The 21844-nt window shown below is 43.8% G+C and overlaps 1 protein-coding gene across 3 annotated transcripts in view; it reads right to left on the reverse strand.

The window, feature by feature from the left end:
- Positions 1–2182: 2182 nt before the first annotated feature.
- The window catches only part of LOC132766026 (zinc finger protein 420-like), a 57435-nt gene continuing 37773 nt past the window's right edge, over positions 2183–21844 (reverse strand). Inside the window, exons 1-5 of one of the 3 annotated variants that reach the window (XM_060760347.2) lie at positions 9386–10195; positions 8857–8983; positions 8132–8202; positions 5744–5870; positions 2183–4475 (exon numbers count right to left, since the gene is read on the reverse strand). In XM_060760347.2, the coding sequence (XP_060616330.2) occupies positions 3040–4475; positions 5744–5870; positions 8132–8202; positions 8857–8983; positions 9386–9775 (2151 nt within the window). In that variant the 5' untranslated portion in view covers positions 9776–10195 and the 3' untranslated portion in view covers positions 2183–3039. Of the gene's footprint in view, positions 4476–5743; positions 5871–8131; positions 8203–8856; positions 8984–9385; positions 10196–19487; positions 21512–21844 lie in introns of those variants that run through there. The other 2 variants (XM_067465239.1, XM_067465238.1) reach the window with 2 other exon arrangements.

Here is a 21844-nt window from a genome sequence, read left to right on the forward strand (position 1 = left end):
GGCGACTTGGAAGGCACTGAACAGACTACGCTCTGCCACCACAAGATGCAGAGCCAACCTTCAGAAATGGGGCTACAAAGTGGAATCCATGACATGCAAGTGTGGAGAAGAGCAAACCACAGACCACCTGCTGCAATGCAACCTGAGCTCTGCTACATGCACAATGGAGGACCTCCTTGCGGCAACACCAGAGGCACTCCAAGTGGACAGATACTGGTCAAAGGACATTTAATCAACTACCAAGCTTGCAAACTTTGTGTTTTGTCTGTCTGTCTGTTTGTTTGTTTTGTTAAAAATGTAATGTCTGGTTGCTGATGACACGATAAATAAATATCAGTGTTTTTCAACCTGGGGCTCGGGACCCCTGGGGGGGGGGGTCACAAGGGGGTGTCAGAGGGGTCACCAAAGACCAAAAGAAAACACAGTCTTCTCTGTTGGTCAGGGGGTTCTGTGTGGGAAGTTTGGCCCAATTCTATCATTGGTAGGATTCAGAATGCTCTTTGATCGTAGGTGAACTATAAATCCCAGCAACCACAACTCCCAAATGTGAAGGTCTGTTTGCTCCAGATCCATCATTGTTTGAGTCCACAGTGCTCTCTGTATATAGGGGAACTGAAATTCCAAAACTCAAGGTCAATGCCTACTAAACCCTTCCAGTATTTTCTGTTAGTCATGGGAGTGCTGTGTGCCAAGTTTGGTTCAATTCCATCGTTGGTTGAGTCCAGAATGCTCTTTGATTGTAGGTGAACTATAAATCCCAGCACCTACAACTCCCAAATGACAAAATCAATCCCCGTCCAACCCCACCAGTATTCAAATTTGGGCATGTTGGGTATTGGTGCCAAATTCGATCCAGTGAATGAAAATACATCTTGCATATCAGATATTTACATAACGATTCATAACAATAGCAAAATTATAGTTGTGAAGTAGCAACGAAAATAATTTTATGGTTGGGGAGTCACCACAACATGAGGAACTGTATTAAGGGGTCACAGCATTAGAAGATTGAGAACCACTGATCTACATGAAGCTGCTGGGTGAGATCATCCGGAGTTTTGGAGTCCGATGCCATCTGTACGCAGATGACATCCAACTCTATCACTCATTTCCACCAGATGCTAACGAGACTGTCCAAGTCCTGAACCGGTGCCTGGCCGCTGTGACGCTCTGGATGAGGGCAAGCAAATTGATGATGAATCCAGACAAGACAGAGGTTCTCCTGGTCAATTGCAAGGCCGAACAGGGTATAGGGTTACAACCTGTGCTGGATGGGGTTACACTCCTCTTGAAGGCACAGGTTCGTAGCTTGGGAGGTCCTCCTGGACTCATCACTGAACCTGAAATCCCAGTCTACAGTGGTGGCCAGGGGAGCATTCACACAATTAAAACTTGTGCAGCAGCTGTGCCTGTACCTTGGGAAGTCAGACTTGGCCATGGTGGTCCACGCTCCCATTACATCCAGGATTTTATTTATTGTGTCAGGCAACCAGACAATTGTATTACATTTCTAACAGAACAAAACAAACAAACACAAAACACAAAATTTGCAAGCTTGATAGTTGATTAAATGCCTTTGACCAGTATCTGACCACTTGGAGTGCCTCTGGTGTTGCCACAAGAAGGTCCTCCATTGTGCATGTAGCAGGATCCAGGATAGACTACTGTAACACACTCTATGTGGGGTTGCCTTTGAAGACTGCTCGGAAGCTTCAAATAGTCCAACGAGAGGCAGCCAGGTTAATAACTGCGGCGGCATACAGGGAGCATACAATTCCCATGTTATGCCAGCTCCACTGGCTGCCAGTTTGCTACCAGGCACAATTCAAAGTGCTGGCTTTGGCCTATAAAGCCCTAAATGGCCCCAGCTCAATTTACCTGTCCAAACGTATCTCCCGCTATGAACCACTCCGAGGAAGCCCTGCTCTCCATCCCACCATTGTCACAGGCGTCATTGATGGGGACGAGAGAGAGGGCCTTCTCAGTGATGGCTCCCCGCATATGGAACTCCCTTCCTGACAAGATCAGATCGGCCCCGTCCCTCCTGTCCTTTAGAAGGATGGTAAAAACTTGGCTGTGGGACCAAGCTTTTGGGACAGTGCAATAAAGCAGCGATAAGAAATTTTACCAAGCCAATTTAGATTTGACGCAGAGGACCAAGATGGTTTTAAAAGGTGTATTTTAATATTGTGATAAATGTTTTAAATGTTTATGTATGCTTACATGAATTCTTCTCCCAGCATTGAATGTTTTTAATGTGCTCCGCCCTGAGTCCCCTTCGGGGTGAGAAGGATGGAATATAAATGTTTCAAATAATAAATAAATAACATTAAAGGCAACTAGTCAGTCTTTGAAGCAGAGCAGAGCCTCCATCTACAACAGAAAAAAGGTATTAGCACGTGGTCAAGTCCCACTGCTTGCTTTTCCAAGATTGAGGAACACATACTGGGTGGGAAATGCTATAAAACATAAAAGAAAACAAAAAAGAGACACCACACTGGCAACGAAGATCCGCATAGTTAAAGCAATGGTATTCCCCGTAGTCACCTATGGATGTGAGAGCTGGACCATAAGACTGAGCAAAGGAAGAGAGATGCTATTGAACTGTTGTGTTAGAGGAAAATTCTGAGAGTGTCTTGGACCACAAGAAGATCCAACCAGTCCATCCAGAGAAGAGAACCTCAACTTAGGGATTCAAATGACAAGAACAGAACTTCTCAAAGGGTTCTGTCTGAAATCAGATGTTTAACCACAAAGGCTGGCCAGAGGAAAGCCAGTCCAGTCCCATGGTGATACTGGTGTCCAGAGAAGCAAAAGAGTTCTCCAAAATAGCCCCAAGTCATAAAAGCAAAACAAAAAACAAAAATCTGAACAGTGTTCCAAACAAGGAAGAGAGTTATCTAAGAGATCAGTCCAAAGTCGAGCCAAGTACTACTTGAAGCCAAGGGAATCACACGGGTTCATCGGAAAATGTTGACTGTATAATCTACAGCAACAGAATGTCCTCAGCCTGCAATTTCCCTGTTGCAATTCATTTCATTACTTTTGTTCCAGCTCTTTGCCTGGTTTTTCTCCTCTATGAATTCTCTGGTGGCTCAAAAGGGATGAACTCTGAATAAAACATTTTCCACAGTCGTAGCATTGGAATGGCTTGTCTCCTGTGTGGATACTCTGGTGTCTCAGAAGTGATGACTTGCAAGGATAACATTTATCACATGCCTGGCATTGGAAAGGCCTCTCTCCTGTGTGGAGTCTTTTGTGCCTCACCAAGCACGAACTGCGAGAAAAACATTCTCCACATTCAAGGCATTGGTATGGCTTCTCTCCTGTGTGAAGTAATTTGTGGTTCAACAAATATGTACTGCGAGCAAAACATTTCCCACACTCCAGGCATTGGTATGGCTTCTCTCCTGTATGGAGTCTTTTGTGTCTCACCCGGTCTGAACTATAAGCAAAACATTTCCCACATTCCTCGCATTGGTATGGCTTCTCTCCTGTGTGAAGTCTTTGGTGACTCACCAAATCTGAACTGGCAGCAAAACATTTTCCACACTCCGGGCATTGGTATGGTTTCTCTCCGGTGTGGAGTCTTTTGTGCATCACCAAGGCTGAACTGGAAGTTAAACATTTCCCACATTCCTGGCATTGGTATGGCTCCTCTCCTGTATGGAGTCTTTTGTGGCTCACAAAGTGTGAACTGCTAGCAAAACGTTTTCCACACTCCTGGCATTGGTATGGCATCTCTCCTGTGTGGAGTCGTTTGTGGTTCAACAAGTATGAAAAACGGGCAAAACATTTCCCACACTCCTGGCATTGGTATGGCTTCTCTCCTGTGTGGAGTCTTTTGTGCTTCACCAAGGCTGAGTTGGTAGCAAAACATTTCCCACACTCATGGCACTGGTATGGTTTCTCTCCTGTGTGGCGTCTTTTGTGTCTCACCAAGTCTGAACTGTAAGCAAAACATTTCCCACATTCCTGGCACTGGTATGGCTTCTCTCCTGTGTGAAGTCTTTTGTGGCTCCCCAGATCTGAACTGGCAACAAAGCATTTCCCACACTCCTGGCATTGGTATGGCTTCTCTCCTGTGTGGAGTCTATTGTGCCTCAACAAGCTTGAACTGGAAGAAAAACATTTCCCACAATCTGGGCACCTATATGCGTTTTCTCCGGTGTGGGCTTTGTGGTTGCTCACAAGGGTTGAACTTTGAACAAAACATTTTCCATATTCCTTACATTTGTATGGTTTCTCTCCTGTGTGAGATCCCTGGTACTCTATATGGTGTGTATCCTGAGTAAAAAACTTCCCAAATTCTGACACATTTTGGATAAAACATTGCCCACACAGATTGCATTTGTACAGCCTTTCTCTCGCAGAATCTTCATCTTCACTGTGGGCCTGCTGGTGTCCATGAAGGCCTCCATTGTACGCAAAATACTTTCTGCATTTGGTGCATACATTGTTTTTCTCAACGTTATCTACTGTGAAGAAGAAGAACAGAAACAATCATTGCTCAGCGTGAGTTATGAGGACTTGTAAGGAAGTGGAATAAAAAGTGGATTGAAATGATCCTTAAAGTGACATAGACATGGAAAAAAAAGAAGATATGTTGTCATTTCCCAGTAGTAATAGTAATAATAATACTTTTTTCTGCTCCAACATAGAAGATCCCATACCTAATTTCAGAGTATTACAGAGATTGTTATGCTTTTACCATCAACCACTGAATAGGACTCTGAAGCTTTTTGGCAATTGGCTGTAAATATGAGTTCCAAAGGGATAGATTTACTTGACAAAGCTATGATAATATATAGAACGCATTATATCACAAGTCACCGTCTTGCGAATGACTGAGTCTAGGGGCTGTTTGTGTGCTCAGAGAGGCAGTGTAGAAAGAGAGCTTAGCGTTCAGACATGCAAAGGCTAGCCTGCCTGGTTGGGAGGACAGACTAAGTTGAATACCTCACCGATAAAAAGATGTATAGCTGCGTCTGCATTCAGAAGCCAGGGGAAGTTTGTTCTTTTTGATGATCCATTCTCCAGCCTCTCTCTCCAGCCCAGTGGTTCCCAACCTTTTTTTGACCAGGGACCACTCTCCAACATTAGTACCAAAAGGGTTATGAATCAGTTTTGGGTCAACTTTAGATTTGGTTTGGGGTGCTTATTAAGAAAATTGCATTGGATAGACTGGATCAGCTCTAGTTTCTGATACAAAACATATGCCATGGTCAGTGACAGCAAAGGAGTGGCAGACGGAAGAAAAGGAGCGCAAATAAAATAAATAAAAGCGGAAGGATGCTCACGGACCAGAATTTTTGTCCTTGCGGCCCAGGTTAAGAACCACTGCTCTAGTCAACCTGCTTCTTCCCTCCCTATGCCTCTCTCTCACACACACAGAGAGGGAGAGAGAGGGGGGAGGGAGGGAGGGAGAGGGGGTACTGTGACTGATCTGGGGTGATTTCTCTTGATAGGCTTTCCAGGGAGCCCTCTTGCTGCGAGGGAGTGTGGTATGCTTGGACTTGACTCCAGTTATGGAAGTTCTCCCACTGGAGTCCAAAATGGTGCCGACATCACTGTTACTCAGGCACCAAGTTAATGTTACACTCATGTCATATATTTCTAACACAAGACTTGCCTTGAGAACTCTCAAAGATTGTGATGAGTTAGGATCTTGCTCCCGCCAGAGAGCTATTGACTAGGATACTGCATTTTGAAATGGAAATCCCCATCATTGCAGAAGCCTTACCAAGAGAGTCCACAATCCCATGAATCTCCTCCGTGATCTGTATGTGCAAAACTTTCTGATCAGGACTCAGGAGAGCCCACTCCTCCAGGGAAAAATGGACAGCCACGTCCTCAAAGGCGTCTGGGCCCTGGTGGAAAAAGAATGCATTTCCTTCTCACATAAGGGCTACCAAGAAAAAGAATTATAAGAAAACCTTTAAAGTAGATTTACATTCCTATTAGTTGTTTGAAAGGAAAGGGGCTAAGGCCTCCATGCCACAGTTGTAAGCTTTGTAGAGACAGACTACTTCAACCAGAGAAGTCAGGCATAGCAGAGCACCTGATGAACCAGCCTGGACACAGCACATTATTTGAGAACACAGAAATACTGGACCACACCAACAACCACCATGTCAGACTACACAGAGAAGCCATTGAAATCCACAAGCATGTGGACAATTTCAACAGAAAGGAAGAGACCATGAAAATGAACAAAATCTGGCTACCAGTATTAAAAAACTCTAAAATTATAACAGCAAAACAACAGAGAGGAAACAACCAGGCACAGATTAACACCTCCCAGCAAGAGATTTTCCCAGGCTCAGGCAGGCCTTCAAATGCTAATGAAGGTGATCAGCTAAACATTCACACCTAACTGCAGCAGGGAAGAGCTCCTTGCCCCACCCCAGCCATTCCACAGATATATAAACCCATTGTCCTAATTCCAACAGACCTCCCTACCTCTGAGGATGCTTGCCATAGATGCAGGCGAAACGTCAGGAGAAATGCCTCTAGAACATGGCTCTATAGCCCGAAAAAAACCCACAAGAATCTAGTGATTCCAGCCATGAAAGCCTTCGACAATACTTTGTAGAGACATCTGGTTGGTAACAGTTATGAACCATTTCTTAATTGATATGTAGAATCAGAAATGGAATCTGGACATGTTCCAGCTTTCATTGTAGTTTAGACATTCTTTTGGATGCAGCTCAAAATCCCAAAGGTTTTTAAGCTGCTGCATCACATTTTTGGCTCCTGTTCAATTTGGGATATACTAAGACTCCAAGTTCCCTTTCATATGAACTGTTGTCAAGCCAGGTGTCTCCTATTTTGTATCTGTGTATTGCGTTTTTCTCTGGTCTAGGTGTACTACCCTACATTTCTCCTTGTTGAAATTAATTTTGGTGAATTCTTTGGTGAACCTTTGCCTCATCCAGTCTGCTCAGACTTCTCCCGTTCTCCAAAAATTCTCAAGTATTATTGGTAGTGGTTCCAAAACATCTTCTGCTAGTTCCTTCAGGAGTCCTGGATGTGATTCATGTGGCCCTGGAGATCTGAATTCATTGAGACTGGCCAGGTATTCCTGGAATACTTCTCTCTACCTATTTTTGGTTGCATTTCCCCCATTACCTCATCTCAGGGGTCCTCAAACTAAGGCCCGGGAGCCGGATGTGGCCCTCCAAGGTCATTTACCCAGCCCTCGCTCAGGGTCAACCTAAGTCCGAAACGACTGAAACAACTTGAAAGCACACAATAACAACAACAACAACAATTTACCCGGCCCTCGTTCAGGTTCAACCTAAATCTGAAATGACTTGAAAGCACACAACAACAACAGTCCTATCTCATCAGCCAAAAGCAGGTCCACACTTCCCATTGAAATACTAATAAGTTTATATTTGTTAAAATTGTTCTTCATTTTAATTATTGTATTGTTTTTAAATGGTTGTTTTTTTTTTTTTGCATTACAAATAAGATATGTGCAGTATGCATAAGAATTCATTCATGTGTTTTTCAAATTATAATCCGGCCCTCCAACAGTTTGAGGGATTGTGACCTGGCCCTCTGTTTAAAAAGTTTGAGGACCCCTGCCTCATCTGCTCCATCTGGCTCAAGTAGAATACGGATTCCTTTTTGGGAGAAGACTGAGGCAACATTTTACCTTCTCCCTATCTCCTGTTAGCATTTCACCACCTTCTCCAGGCAGAGACCCTACTCTTGGCTTGTTCCTTCTTCTTCTACTGACACAACCAAATAATCATTTTTATTGTTTTTAATCTCTCTGGCAAGCCTGAGCTCATTTTCTGCTTTAGCTTATCAGACCTTTTCCCCACTTATGCTGGTTAGCCGTTTGAATTCTTCTTTGGTGATTCCCCCCTCTCCGCCCACCTTTCCATCTCTTGTACACATCCCTTTTAAATCTTAGCCCAGCTGAAAGTTCTGGTTTCTTTAGATTTCCCTTATTTTTTTCCTCTCTATTGGCACTCTTTGCAATTGTGCCTTCAGTATCTCACTTCCAAGAAACTCCCATTCAATCTTGTCTGTTTCAAGAGATGTTTAGTGGTTAAGCCTGGGACAAACGACCCCCAGGCATCTCCCTTCCTCCTCTCCCAGGAATCCTTCTGCTTACCTGTGTCAGTTCCACCCCATCACAAAGTGGAAGAAACAACTGAGGATCTGGCAACAACATCATTCCAGCCTCTGGGAGAGAGAGCAAAGTGTGGAAAGCTGATCACATAAACATGTCTCAGACATTACAATTACAGTCCTAAAAAGATACCTATGAGGAAATGACCCTATGAAGACAGGAGCATTCTCCAGTCCAGGATTTTGCAACATTTTGGAGTTTAGCACTTTTTATCTCAACCAGTGCTGTGAATAAGTTGCATTGAAACTAGTACTGGGCTTGGTAATTCAATTGACCAAAGTTATTGTTTGTTGTCGCTTTGTCTTCCAGCTCAGTTTGAGGGGTCATCTTAGATTCATGTCCCACCTAGAAAGGTACTGAAGGGCTGAATTTTCAGTCCAATTCAACTTTCAGCTAATGCAGATTTATTGCAAGAAAGAAATCTGCAAATCATACTGAAATTACCTTTTAATAATAATAATAACTTTATTTATATCCAGCCACATCTCCCCAAAGGGATTCTGGGCAACCCAATGCCTATCTAAAAACTAATCTCAAGACCAAATGATCCTGCATGTGCATGGTCTCAATCTCAAACTGATTGGGGATGTGCTACAATCCCCTCAAAGGGGAACTTAAAAGAAGGGTAAAGGTTTCCTCTTGACATTAAGTCTAGGGGAAGTTATACTGACAAAATCACCAAAACACCCCAAAGGGTTCCTTCTTACCCTCCAAGTCTGCAGCGACATCTCCTTCCTGGTTGAGCTCCTTCTGCTGGAGACTCTGGGTGGTGTCCGAGTGAGGTTTCTCTGATTCAGGAACATCAGGCTGGACTTCAATACAGTTATGTTGGGCCTGAAAGACCACAGAGAATTTCAGAATATGTAGAAAGATTAGAAAAGGATCTTTTCCCCAAATGTACAGGAACTGCAGTCTGCAACCTGGTTTTAAACAAAGGCCATGCTCTCCCCTCTCATCATTATAACTGTATCCCCAATTTGCTTTTGACACGATAAATAAATAAATAAATAAATAATTTTCAATGTTATATCTGAGGTCAACAAATTTGAGTAGAGGAGAAACTGAGCTTACAGCGAATATGGAGTTCATAGCAGGAGGGGCAAAGAAGGTGGGAAAAGAGACAGAGGCAGCAGAATCTGCCTCCTCCGTCACATCGGTCACATCTTGGAAGAAAGGCAGGATGTATGTTTATCCATCACTCGCAAGGTGAGTGAAGCCAAGAGGCAATGCTCTCACCTGTCCTTCCTGCTTCTCGTCCTCTGCCCGACTCAGGAGGAAGCCTTCCGCCAGGGCCACCGCCTGGGAAGAGGTCTCTGCCCCACACTCTCGGACCCAGCTCCCCATGTCTGCGGGCAGGATGCTCAGGAACTGCTCCAGGATCACCAGGTCCAGCATCTCCGCCTTGGTGTGTTGCTCTGGTTTCAGCCACTGGCGGCAGAGAGAGTGGAGGCGGCTGCAAACCTCTCTGGGTCCCTCGCCTTCTCGGTAGGAGGAATGCCTGAAGCGCTGGCACTGTATGTCTGAGCTAGAAAGGTCCACACTCAGGGACTTATGTGTACTTTTCCCCCAGAATGCCCCAAATCTCCCAGGTCCTGCTTCACTTCCAGGTGAGTTGGGTTTCCCCATGTTGGAACCACTGTTTGATGAAGTAGCAAATTGGATCCAAGATGCTTTTCCTCCTCCTTCTTTCAGAAAATGAAAGTCCTTGGACCTTGGACTCTAGAATTCTCCAAAGACAAGATGTTACAGTTAGGACGACTAGCAAAAAAAGTCACATATCCTCTTTGAAGAAAAAGCAGAATTAGCTGAGAAGGTTCAGGAAGGCTTTTATTGGAGAGTCAAACAACAATCCCTTAATTTATTCCACAGCCAAGTAAGGCTGGCTCCTCCTTTCACTTTGGCCTCTGCTAATCCAATCCCAGTCCCACCTGCCCTTCATTGAACTGTCCCTTTATTCCTCACCCCAGTCCCAACTCCATGATTTCATATTATCTATAAGCTCAATTTTTTTAAAACTACCTTTCTGCATTGTTGCAGGCTTTCATGGTCGAATCACTGGGTTGTTGTAAGTTTTTCGGGCTGTATGACCATGTTCTAGAAACATTCTCTCCTGACGTTTCACCTCATCTATGGCAAGCATCCTCAAAGGTTGTGAGGTTTGTCAACAAATGCTTCTAGAACATGGCCATACAGCCCAAAAAACCTACAGCAACCCAGCTACCGTTATGTTTGCTTAAAAGGTTTCCACTCATTTCAAGAGATTTTCAAGCATTAAATTGCCTTATATGACCTTTCAATTGCAGCACATTCACTCTACCTGTATATGCATGAATATACAATCAGCTCTCTGTACCCATGAATTCAAACATCCACAGCTTGGATGTTTGAATTCTTCCTCCCAAAAGCAGAGCTTGATACAAAGGACTTCATTTTACTATGTTATTGCATATAGGTTCTGGCCCTACCTACCTCTCCGAACGCATCTCCTCCTATGAACCGACCAGGACATTAAGATCGTCTGGGGAGGCCCTGCTCTCGATCCCGCCCGCATCGCAGGCGCGGTTGGCGGGGACGAGAGACAGGGCCTTCTCGGTGGTGGCCCCTCGGCTATGGAACGCCCTACCTGTGGACATCAGACAGGCCCCTTCACTGCTGGCATTCCGGAGGAAGGTCAAGACTTGGCTTTACGAACAAGCGTTTGGCTAAATAATGCAATGAAATACAGTAATATGGTACAATTGATCACAGGAATTGGTATAAAGGATTATGATTACGGATTCTGATTCTGATTTGTTTGCTGAGGCGTATATCTAGGATTATGATTGTTTTGACCTGATGTTTTGTATAATGTATAATGTGTTTTAACTGCCTTCTCGTTGTTGTTGTGTTGACCTTTACTATGTAAACCGCCTTGAGTCGCCATTTCGGCTGAGAAAGGCGGTATAGAAGTAAAGCAAATAAATAAATAAAATAAATAATGAATGTTAGGCATCCATGGATTTTGACATTCATTGTAGTGTCCTGAAACCAAACTGCAGCAAGTAACAAAGGTCACTGGTATATTTGTGTGTGTATATATTTATGTGGTTACCAAATAGAATTAGAAATGAGTATCAAGAGCAAAATATTGCAGATTCCTCTGCCTCCACTTGCCAGAGGTGAAACTCAGCTGCCCCAAAGGTAGACTAATATGAGGCAAGCGTGGTAGTGGAACATGGCATTCTCCGTCTCTCTTTATGAGCGGTTTCATGGAGTGTCTTATCTCTGTCCCACCCTCCTCTCGCGCTTCTTTGGTGGGAACAAGGGTGAGGAGGGCCTTTTGCGGGGCTGCTCCCAGACCCTGGAACTCCCTCCCAAGAGAGACAGGAGCCCCTTCTACACGGCCTATAAAATCCAGATTATCTGCTTCAAATTGAATTCTATTTTTTTATTTAAAACTTTTATATCCCGACCATTTCACCTCCGAAGAGGGACTCAGACTGGCTTATATGGCAGTGTAGACTCATATCATCCAGTTCAAAGCAGATAATGTGGATTATCCGCTATGATACAGCCCCCTGGTAGCGCAGCAGGTTAAACCGCTGAACTGCTGAACTTGTTGACCGCAAGGTTGGCTGTTTGAATCCGAGGACCAATTTTAAACTTGTATCTCGTTTAATCTTTGTATTTTAATGTGTATTTTGTGGAAATGTGTTTTAATATGTGTATTTTAAAGAATGTTTTTAGATGAATGTGTTTCAGCAAGGTTGTAACCCGCCACAAGCCATGAGGAGAGGCAGGCAAGAAATTATTATTATTATTATTATTATTATTATTATTATTATTTGAAACACCACAAGATGAGTCCACAGCAGACACTCTGCTGGCTGTTTTATTGGATCACATGTCTGAGAGTGCCTTGGACTGCGAGAAGATCCAACCAGTCCATCCTCCAGGAAATAGAGCCCGGCTGCTCACTGGAGGGAAGGATACTAGAGACAAAGTTGAAGTACATCATGAGGAGACAGCAAAGCCTAGAGAAGACAATTATGCTGGGGAAAGTGGAAGGTAAAAGGAAAAGGGGTCGACCAAGGGCAAGATGGATGGACGGCATCCTTGAAGTGACTGGACTGACCTTGAAGGAGCTGGGGGTGGTGACGGCTGACAGGGAGCTCTGGCGTGGGCTGGTCCATGAGGTCATGAAGAGTCGGAGACGACTGAACGAATGAACAAGAACAACATGTCAGACACTTCCCAAGTGTCTAGGACTGTGTGATGCATCGGCAAATAATGCATGCAGATTCCCGTAAGGTGGCCTTCTGCAGCTGGCAGATGGTAATCTTGACAGCACCGATTGTGTTTAAGTGCAGGCCAAGGTCTTTAGGCACTGCACCCAGTGTGCCGATCACCACTGGGACCACCTTGACTGGCTTGTGCTGCAATCTTTGCAGATCGATCTTTAAATCTACATTGTGTGATCTTTTCAATGGCATCGAGTCTACCACATACCATGCAGCTGTGGACAACAAAACAACTGAGAGGAAACAATCTGGGACATCTAAATCACCTCTCAACAAAAGATTGCCTCAGGCATTGCCAGGCCATCAAATGCTAATCAAGGTGGTCAGTTGAAACATTCACACCTAGCTCCAGCCTTGAGCTTACCCACAAGGAGACCCGCAGCCACACCTTCATACCAGCCAGCTGACTCAGCAACCTCCAAGGAGCGAACATGTCCCCGCCGCCTTACCATGCGGCTACTTTAACGGCCGCGTTGCCCATTGCCCGGCTTTCAGAACCACTGCATGAGGTGCCTCCATGGTCCTCGCTGCTTCACCATGCGGCTACTTTAATGGCCACACCGTCCATTGTCCACCGCACCTGTTGCCTGCTGCTTCTGGCTGCTTATTCCATCAGCCCACTTTGGTTGGGATTAAATGTTTACCCTTGAGATGTTTTATTACATTTTTATTGAATTGTTTAACTGATTGTTTAATTGATATGTCATCAGCCCACTTTGGTTGGGAATGAATGTTTGCTTTTACAGCTTTTTATTGTATTTATATTGGAATTGTTCAATTAATATGTCATGTTTATTACTGTATGTTTAAATTGATACCCTCATTGTTTAAATTGATGTTTATTTTTATATGTGTAGTGTGGCATTGTATGCCACGGTCTGTAAGCCGCCCTGAGTCCCCCATTGGGGTGAGAATAATAATCTATATAAATAAAAATGTAATGTTCGTTTGTGGGATTAACATAACTCAAAAACAAAAGGACAAATTGCCACCAAATTTGGCCACAAGACACCTACTAACCCAAGGAGTGACCATCACTCAAAACATTGATTTTGTCATTTGGGAATTGTAGTTGCAGGGATTTATAATTAAACTACAATCAAAGAGCATTCTGAACTCCCCCAATGATGGAATTGAACCAAACATGGCACACAGGACCAACGGAAAACACTAGAAGGTTTTGGTGGGAATTGACCTTGAATTTGGGAGTTGTAGTTCACCTACATCCAGAGAGCACTATGGACTCAAACAATGATGGATCTGGACCAAACTTGGCACGAAGATTCCATATGCTCAAATATGAACACAGGCGGAGTTTGGGGGAAGTAGACCTTGACATTTGGGAGTTGCAGTTACGGGGATTTATAGTTCACCTTCAATCAAAGAGCATTCTGAACCCCACCAACGACAGAATTGGGCCAAACTTCCCCCACAGAACCCCCATGACCAACAGAAAATACTTATGGCCACCCAGTCCAACTCCCTTCATCAGAGCAAGAAATCATAATCAAAGCCCTGCTGACAAAAAGCCATCCAGCCATAGATATAGATATATATGACACACACACATGTACAGTATATGACAGATATAGTATCATAGATTTGAAAGGGACCACTAAAGAAGGACAATTACATGTTGCATGTTCCACAGTACGCAAACCAGACAATCTCCACTTCAACACTGACAAAGAAACAGATAGATCTATATGATTCACACACACACAGATATAGTATCACAGATTTGAAGGGGATCCCTAAAGAAGGACAAGTATATGTTGCATGTTCCAGAGTAGGCAAACCAGTCAATCTCCACGTCAACACTGACAAAGAAACAGCAAGATATACTGTTTACCCACAAGCAGAAAGAAATTACATCTATTAGAAACCAGCACTTTCTCAATACTTTATTTTCCAGATCACCAGACTGGGCCACAGCAACGCGTAGCTAAACGCACAGATGTCTATAATTTGCAGTGAAGAGGAAAGTAGGTATATAGTATGAAATATTATGTTCAATATATGTAATAAATGTCTTCTTCTATAGTTCTTTACATGAAGGTATTCAATTTAGCAACACTTCACACAAGTATTACCATAACATTGTTACACTTTCCAGTTTAAATATCAATATTGTCAGAAAGGAAAAATGAAAACAAACACAGTTTTACTACAGACTTGATAATATTCTCAAGTGCTGCCAAAGCTTTAAATCAAGTTAATAACGCATACTCAACATAAAGATATACATTTTAGTAACACTTTACATCAATTTTACAGTACAATAATAGCAGTTTCGGTTCTGTTGAATAAAATGAATGGAGACCAAATGTGTTACTAAAATGTATGTATGTTGAGTATGCGTTATTAACTTGATTTAAAGCTTCGGCAGCACTTGAGAATATTATCAAGTCTGTAGTAAAACTGTGTTTGTTTTCATTTTTCCTTTCTGACAGTATTGATATTTAAACTGGAAAGTGTAACAATGTTATGGTAATACTTGTGTGAAGTGCTGCTAAATTGAATACCTTCACGTAAAGAACTATAGAATAAGACATTTATTACGTATATTGAACTTAATATTTCATACTATATACCTACTTTCCTTTTCTCCACAGCAACACGTGGCAGGGGGCGACTAGTAGTAGTAGTAGTAATAATAATAATGGTAGAGCGCTGTATCAGAAGGTTTTCTTTCAAAGAGGCTGCAAATAGTTCACTATCATTAGAAGGTGGAGAATTGCTCCTGTTAGTAGTTCTATATATAGCAATGGTTAGGCTTTGGTGCAGGCCTGGGCCAGAGGCCTCTTCTAGAGCTTGTTACTCAGTATGTCCATTGGACCACAAAGGGAGGGAAGGGAGGAGAAAGCAGAGCCTCTCCCCACTCCTTTCAATCCTTCCCTGCAGAGGCCTGGGAGCGTCTCCCCCTTTCTCCTTCCCCAATATAGGAATCCCCCTCCCACTCAAGACAGCCCCCTTTGCCTATGAGAAGGCCTGGGAAGAAGGAAGGACTCACCGGAAGGAGAGGAAGCGGAAGGAGGAGGAGGAGACAGGCTGCGAGGAGGAAGTGGGAGGAAGGGGGGCCTTCTAGGCCGAGAGGTAAACAGAGGCTCTTCTGCTCTGGAGGACTCTCCTCTCCCTCCCCTGAGCTTTAAGCATGAGGCTTGTGCCTCTGATTGACTTGAGGAGCACAACAAAAATGAATAGTGAAGCAGGAGGCAAGATACTAGGGAGGAGCCTGCTGAAGAATCCAGCTGCAGCTGCCACTGAGCCATAGTGTCTAGATCTAGGGAAGTCATGCGACCCATGCTCTATTCTGCTTTGGTTAGACCACACCTGGAATATTGTGTCCAATCCCGGGTACCACAATTGAAGAGAGATATTGACAAGCTGGAATGTGTCCAGAGGAGAGCGACCAAAATGATCAAAGGTCTGGAGAACAAGCCCTATGAGGAGCGGCTTAAGGAGCTGGGCATGTTTAGCCTGAAGAAGAGAAGGCTGAGAGGAGATATGATAGCCATGTATAAATATGTGAGAGGAAGTCACAGGGAGGAGGGAGCAAACTTGTTTTCCGCTTCCCTGGAGACTAGGACGCGGAACAATGGCTTCAAACTACAAGAAAGGAGATTCCATCTGAACATGAGGAAGAACTTTCTGACTGTGAGAGCTATTCAGCAGTGGAACTCTCTGCCCCGGAGTGTGGTGGAGGCTCCTTCTTTGGAAGCTTTTAAACAGAGGCTGGGTGACCATCTGTCAGGGGTGCTTTGAATACAATATTCCTGCTTCTTGGCAGGAGGTTGGACTGGATAGCACATGAGTTCTCTTCCAACTCTTTGATTCTATGATTCTATATGAAAGGCACTTCAGACTACTTCAAACAGAGAAGTCAGCCATAGCAGAGCACCTAAAATGATCAAGGGTCTGGAGAACAAGCCCTATGAAGAGCGGCTTAAAGAGCTGGGCATGTTTAGCTTGAAGAAGAGAAGGCTGAGAGGAGGCACTACCTCTGAGGATGTTTGCTATAGATGCAGGCGAAACGTCAGGAGAGAATGCCTCTAGAACATGGCCATATAGCCTAAAAAATCCTACAACAACCCAGTGATTCTGGCCATGGAAGCCTTCGGCAATACATGTATAAATATGTGAGAGGAAGTCATAGGGAGGAGGGAGTGAACTTGTTTTCTGCAGCCCTGGAGACTAGGATGTGGAACAATGGCTTCAAACTGGTTTTAATGACTCTTTTGATGCTTGGTGATGTACTGTTTTAATGTGATTTATGTCTAATGTGTGGTTTTACTATTGTAGTTGTAAGGCATTGAATTTTGCCATTATCTATGTGTAAACTGCTTTGAGCCCCCCTAGGTAAAGGTAAAGGTTGTCCCTTGACGTTAAGTCCAGTCATGTCTGACTCTGGGGTGTGGTGCTCATCTCCATTTCTAAGCCAAAGAGCTGGCGTTGTCCATAGACACCTCCAAGGTCATGTGGCCAGTATGACTGCATGGAGCGCTGTTACCTTCCCACCGGAGCGGTACCTATTGATCTACTCACATTTGCATGTTTTTGAACTACTAGGTTGGCAGAAGCTAGGGCTGACAGCGGAGGCTCAAGCTGCTTCCCGGAATCGAACCTGCGACCTTTCAGTCAACAAGCTCAGCAGCTCAGGCTTTAACTCACTGCGACACCAGGGGCTCCTACAGGGGAGAAAAGCGGTATATAAATACTGCAAATAAAAAATAAATAAAAAAAATAAAAAATAAATAAATAAAGGAGATTCCATCTGGACATGAGGAAGAACTTCCTGACTGTGAGAGCCGTTCAGCAGTGGAACTCTCTGCCCTGGAGTGTGGTAGAGGCTCCTTCTTTGGAAGCTTTTAAACAGAGGCTGGATGGCCATCTGTCGGGGGTGCTTTGAATGCAATTTTCCTGCTTCTTGGCACAATGGGGTTGGACTGGCTGGCCCTTGAGGTCTCTTTCAACTCTATGATTCTATGACCTGATGAGCCAACCAGAACACAGAAATGCTGGACCACTCTCACAACCACCATGTCAGGCTACACAGAGAAGCCACTGACATCCACAAGCATGCGGACAATTTCAACAGAAAGGAAGTAATCACAAAATGAACAAAATCTGGTCCCCAGTACTAAGAAAACTCTAAAATTATAACAGTAAATAAAGAACAAAACTCAAACACAGGGGAACTCCAGACAAGAAACAATCAGGAGCACCTAATCACCTTTCAAGAAAGGATTCCCCCCAGGCAGTAACAAGCCACCCTTAAAAACTGTCAGGCCATCAAATGCTAATCAAGGTGGCCAATTGAAACATGCACACCTGCCTCCAACAGACATGAGTTATTTTTCCCACCCTGGACCTTCCACAGATGTATAAATCCGATTTTCATAGTTTCCAACAAACCTCAACACCTCTGAGGATGCCTGCCACAGATGCAGGCGAAACGTCAGAAGAGAATGCTTCTAGAAAATGGCCATACAGCCCGGAAAACCTACAACAACCCAGTGATTCCGGTTGTGAAAAGCCTTCGACAATACACAAAACTCTTTTTCTCTCACACACACAATGTCCCAGATCACAACCAGAAGTAGTGGTCCTGAGATGTAGGGAGAGAAATAACACACACAATTCTGCAATATCCTGCTAATGGGGGGGGGGGGGAATGGGGGACGGGACAAACAAACTGATATAGATACTCTAACTATAACCCAAACAACTCCAACCACTCCTAATTGGATACTGGGTTGCGAAAATGTATCAATGAAGAGATATAGCTTGGAATAATTGAAATCTATCTTATTTGCTTTTGTTACCTTTTCTGGGCTGTCTGGCCATGTTCCAGAAGCATTCTCTCCTGACGTTTCGCCCACATCTATGGCAGGCATCCTCAGAGGTTGTGAGGTCTGTTGAAAACTAGGCAAGTTAGGTTTATATATCTGTGGAAAGTCCAGGTTGGGAGAAAGAACTCTTATCCGTTTGAGGCAAGTGTGAATGTTGCAATTGGCCAGCTTGATTAGCATTTAATGGCCTTGCAGATTCAAAGCCTGGCTGCTTCCTGCCCAAAGGAATCCTTTGTTGGAAGGTGATTCGCTAGCCCTGATTGTTTCCAGTCTGGAATTCCCCTATTTACTGATTTTTTTTTATTTGTTGTGTCAGAGCAGCCAGTTCATTATATTACATTTCTAACAGAACAAAGCAAACAAACAGAAAAATAGAAATATTTACTGAAGATTGTTCTTTATTTACTGTCCTGATTTTTTTTAATACTGGTAGCCAAAGGATTAGGGTTAGGGTCATAACAATAAATAAAGAACAACACTCAAAAACGGGTTAATTTCAGACAGGAAACAATCAGGGCCAGCTAATCAGTTCCCAACAAAGGAAGTTAGAAGCCAGACCTTAAAACTACTAGGCTATTAAGTGCTAATCAAGGTGGTCAAATGAAACATTCACAGCTAACTCAAAAAGACAAGAGTTCTTTCTCCCACCCTAGACATTCCACAGGGTGGGAGAAATTTTTCTAGTTTCCAACAGACCTCACAACCTCTGAGGATGCCTGCCATAGATGCAGGTGAAATGTCAGGAGAGAATGCTTCTGGAACATAGCCGTACAGCCCAGAAAACTCACAACCCAGTGATTCCAGCCATGAAATCAGTCAGTGATTGAGGTAGGTGTTAACGTGTCCATTGGTGAACACAGAGGGACTCTGTGAAAGCAGATGTGGCCCCACAGCACTGGCATGTGGCGTGGAGCACGGACACAGTGTGTCAGACTTTAACGCCACACTTGACTTTAATGAACAACAGCTGTTCTATTGTAGTAGGGTTCAGCTGGCTGCATTGAGGGCTGACATATCTTCTCTCCAACCATGCTGTAGAACCTCTCGCTAGCCTGCCACACACAGTGAGGTGAAGCCTATGCACCAAACATGACATGCTCGGAAACCCAATGTCTTTGACTACCCGTACCACATTGGCCCCGGAATCTGACACCACAAAACAAGCATCTGCTTGGAAAGGGAAATAAACAAAGCATGCTACTTAAATCAGCTCCAAAGCCTGAAGTGGCTGACTTATCTTTTATTGCAAAACTATATACAGGAGCAGAATAAATCATGTCCGATCACTTTGCCCTACATCACTGGAAGCACACGCGGCATTCCTGGCTTATAAGATCTCCAAACATTCGGTGACTTCACAGGAACCGCTCTGGCAATGCCTCACAGTACATCACAGCTCCATGCATTTAACTCTTGCATTACTTACATCACACAGTTCAAATTACAAGCAATATTTCACTAGACATTGAAACCCATGTTCTGACAGTCCAAGAGATCAGTCCAAAGTCAAGCCAAATGCTACTTGAAGCCAAGGGAATCACACGTGTTCATCGGGAAATGTTGAATATTTAGTCTATAGCATATAGTCCATAACCCACCATTTCTCTGTTGCAACACATTTTATTAGTTTTGTACCAGCTCTTTGGATGGGCATCTGTATGGTTTTTCTTTTGTATGAATTCTCTGGCGGTTTACAAGGGATGAATTCTGAGTAAAACATTTTCCATAGTCCTGGCATTTGTATGGGTTCTTTCTTGTATGGCTGCTCTGGTGTTTCAGAAGTGATGACTTCCAAGGAAAACATTTCTTACACTCCTGGCATTGTTATTATTATTAAACTTTATTTGTACCCCGCTAGCATCTCCCGAAGGATTCGATGCGGCTTACACAGGCCGAGGCCTCAACACACAACACAACAATACAATTTAAGCAAATCAAACAATTAAAAACAGAATAAAGCAAAATAAACACCAGGCACAATACAGTAAACACAATAAAACTGGGCCGGGCCAGAGCAATGGGTACAAGATTAAAAGTGCTGATGTGACGGAGGTGTATATAGGGCTTCTCTCATGTGTGGAGTCTTTTGTGCTTTACCAAGTTTGAACTGGAAGCAAAACATTTCCCACACTCCTGGCATTGGTATGGTTTCTCTCCAGTGTGGAGTCTTTTATGGCTCACCAAATGTGTACTGTAAGCAAAACATTTCCCACACTCCTGGCATTGGTATGGTTTCTCTCCAGTATGAAGTCTTTCGTGCCTCACCAAGTCTGAACTGTTAATAAAACATTTCCCACATTCCCGGCACTGGTATGGCTTCTCCCCTATGTGGAATCTTTTGTGTTTAACAAAGCCTGAACTGTCAGCAAAACATTTCCCACACTCTTGGCATTGGTATGGCTTCTCTCCTGTGTGGAGTATTTTGTGCTTTACCAAGTTTGAACTGTAAGCAAAACATTTCCCACACTCCTGGCATTGGTATGGTTTCTCTCCAGTATGAAGTCTTTTGTGCCTCACCAAGTCTGAACTGGCTGCAAAACATTTCCCACACTCCTGGCATTGATATGGTTTCTCTCCTGTGTGGAATCTTTTGTGCATCACAAAGGCTGAACTGTCAGCAAGACATTTCCCACACTCCTGGCATTGGTATGGCTTCTCTCCTGTGTGGAGTCTTTTGTGCCTCACCAAAGCAAAACTGCGAGCAAAACATTTCCCACACTCCTGGCATTGGTATGGTTTCTCTCCAGTATGAAGTCTTTTGTGCCTCTCCAAGTCTGAACTGGCTGCAAAACATTTCCCACACTCCTGGCATTGATATGGCTTCTCTCCTGTGTGGAATCTTTTGTGCATCACAAAGGCTGAACTGTCAGCAAGACATTTCCCACACTCCTGGCATTGGTATGGCTTCTCTCCTGTGTGGAGTCTTTTGTGCCTCACCAAAGCAAAACTGCGAGCAAAACATTTCCCACACTCCTGGCATTGGTATGGTTTCTCTCCTGTATGGAGACTTTTGTGCCTCACCAAATCTGAACTGTAAGGAAAACATTTCCAACACTCCTGGCATTGGTATGGCTTCTCTCCTGTGTGGAGTTTTTTGTGGCTCACCAAGGCTGAACTGTCAGCAAAACATTCCCCACATTCCTTGCATTGGTATGGCGTCTTTTTTGTATGACCCCTGTTGTGTCCATTCCTGTGTTTGGTGAATACATTGCTCTTTTTCCATATATCTGCTGTGAAGAAGGACAGAAAAAATCATTCTTTAGTGTGAGTGATAAGGACTCTAGAGAAATAGTATAAGAAGGCAATGGAAATAATCCTTAAAACAACAAGAGGAGACGCTGTAATTGTTCCTAACACATGCCACCTTGAAATAGCAAATCAGCTGAGAGAAAAAGAAGGGAGATTGTCCTCTGTATCAGAAAAAGGGACCCATATATTACCAATCTGTCATGTATTTCTAACGTAAGCCCTGTCTTTAGGACTCTCAGTGACTGAGATGACTTAGGATACTGCTCACACTAAGGAACTGCCGACCGGGATCCTGCATTTGGAAATAGAAATCC

This window comes from Anolis sagrei, chromosome 2 (assembly GCF_037176765.1).
Source record: "Anolis sagrei isolate rAnoSag1 chromosome 2, rAnoSag1.mat, whole genome shotgun sequence".
NCBI lineage: Eukaryota > Metazoa > Chordata > Lepidosauria > Squamata > Dactyloidae > Anolis > Anolis sagrei.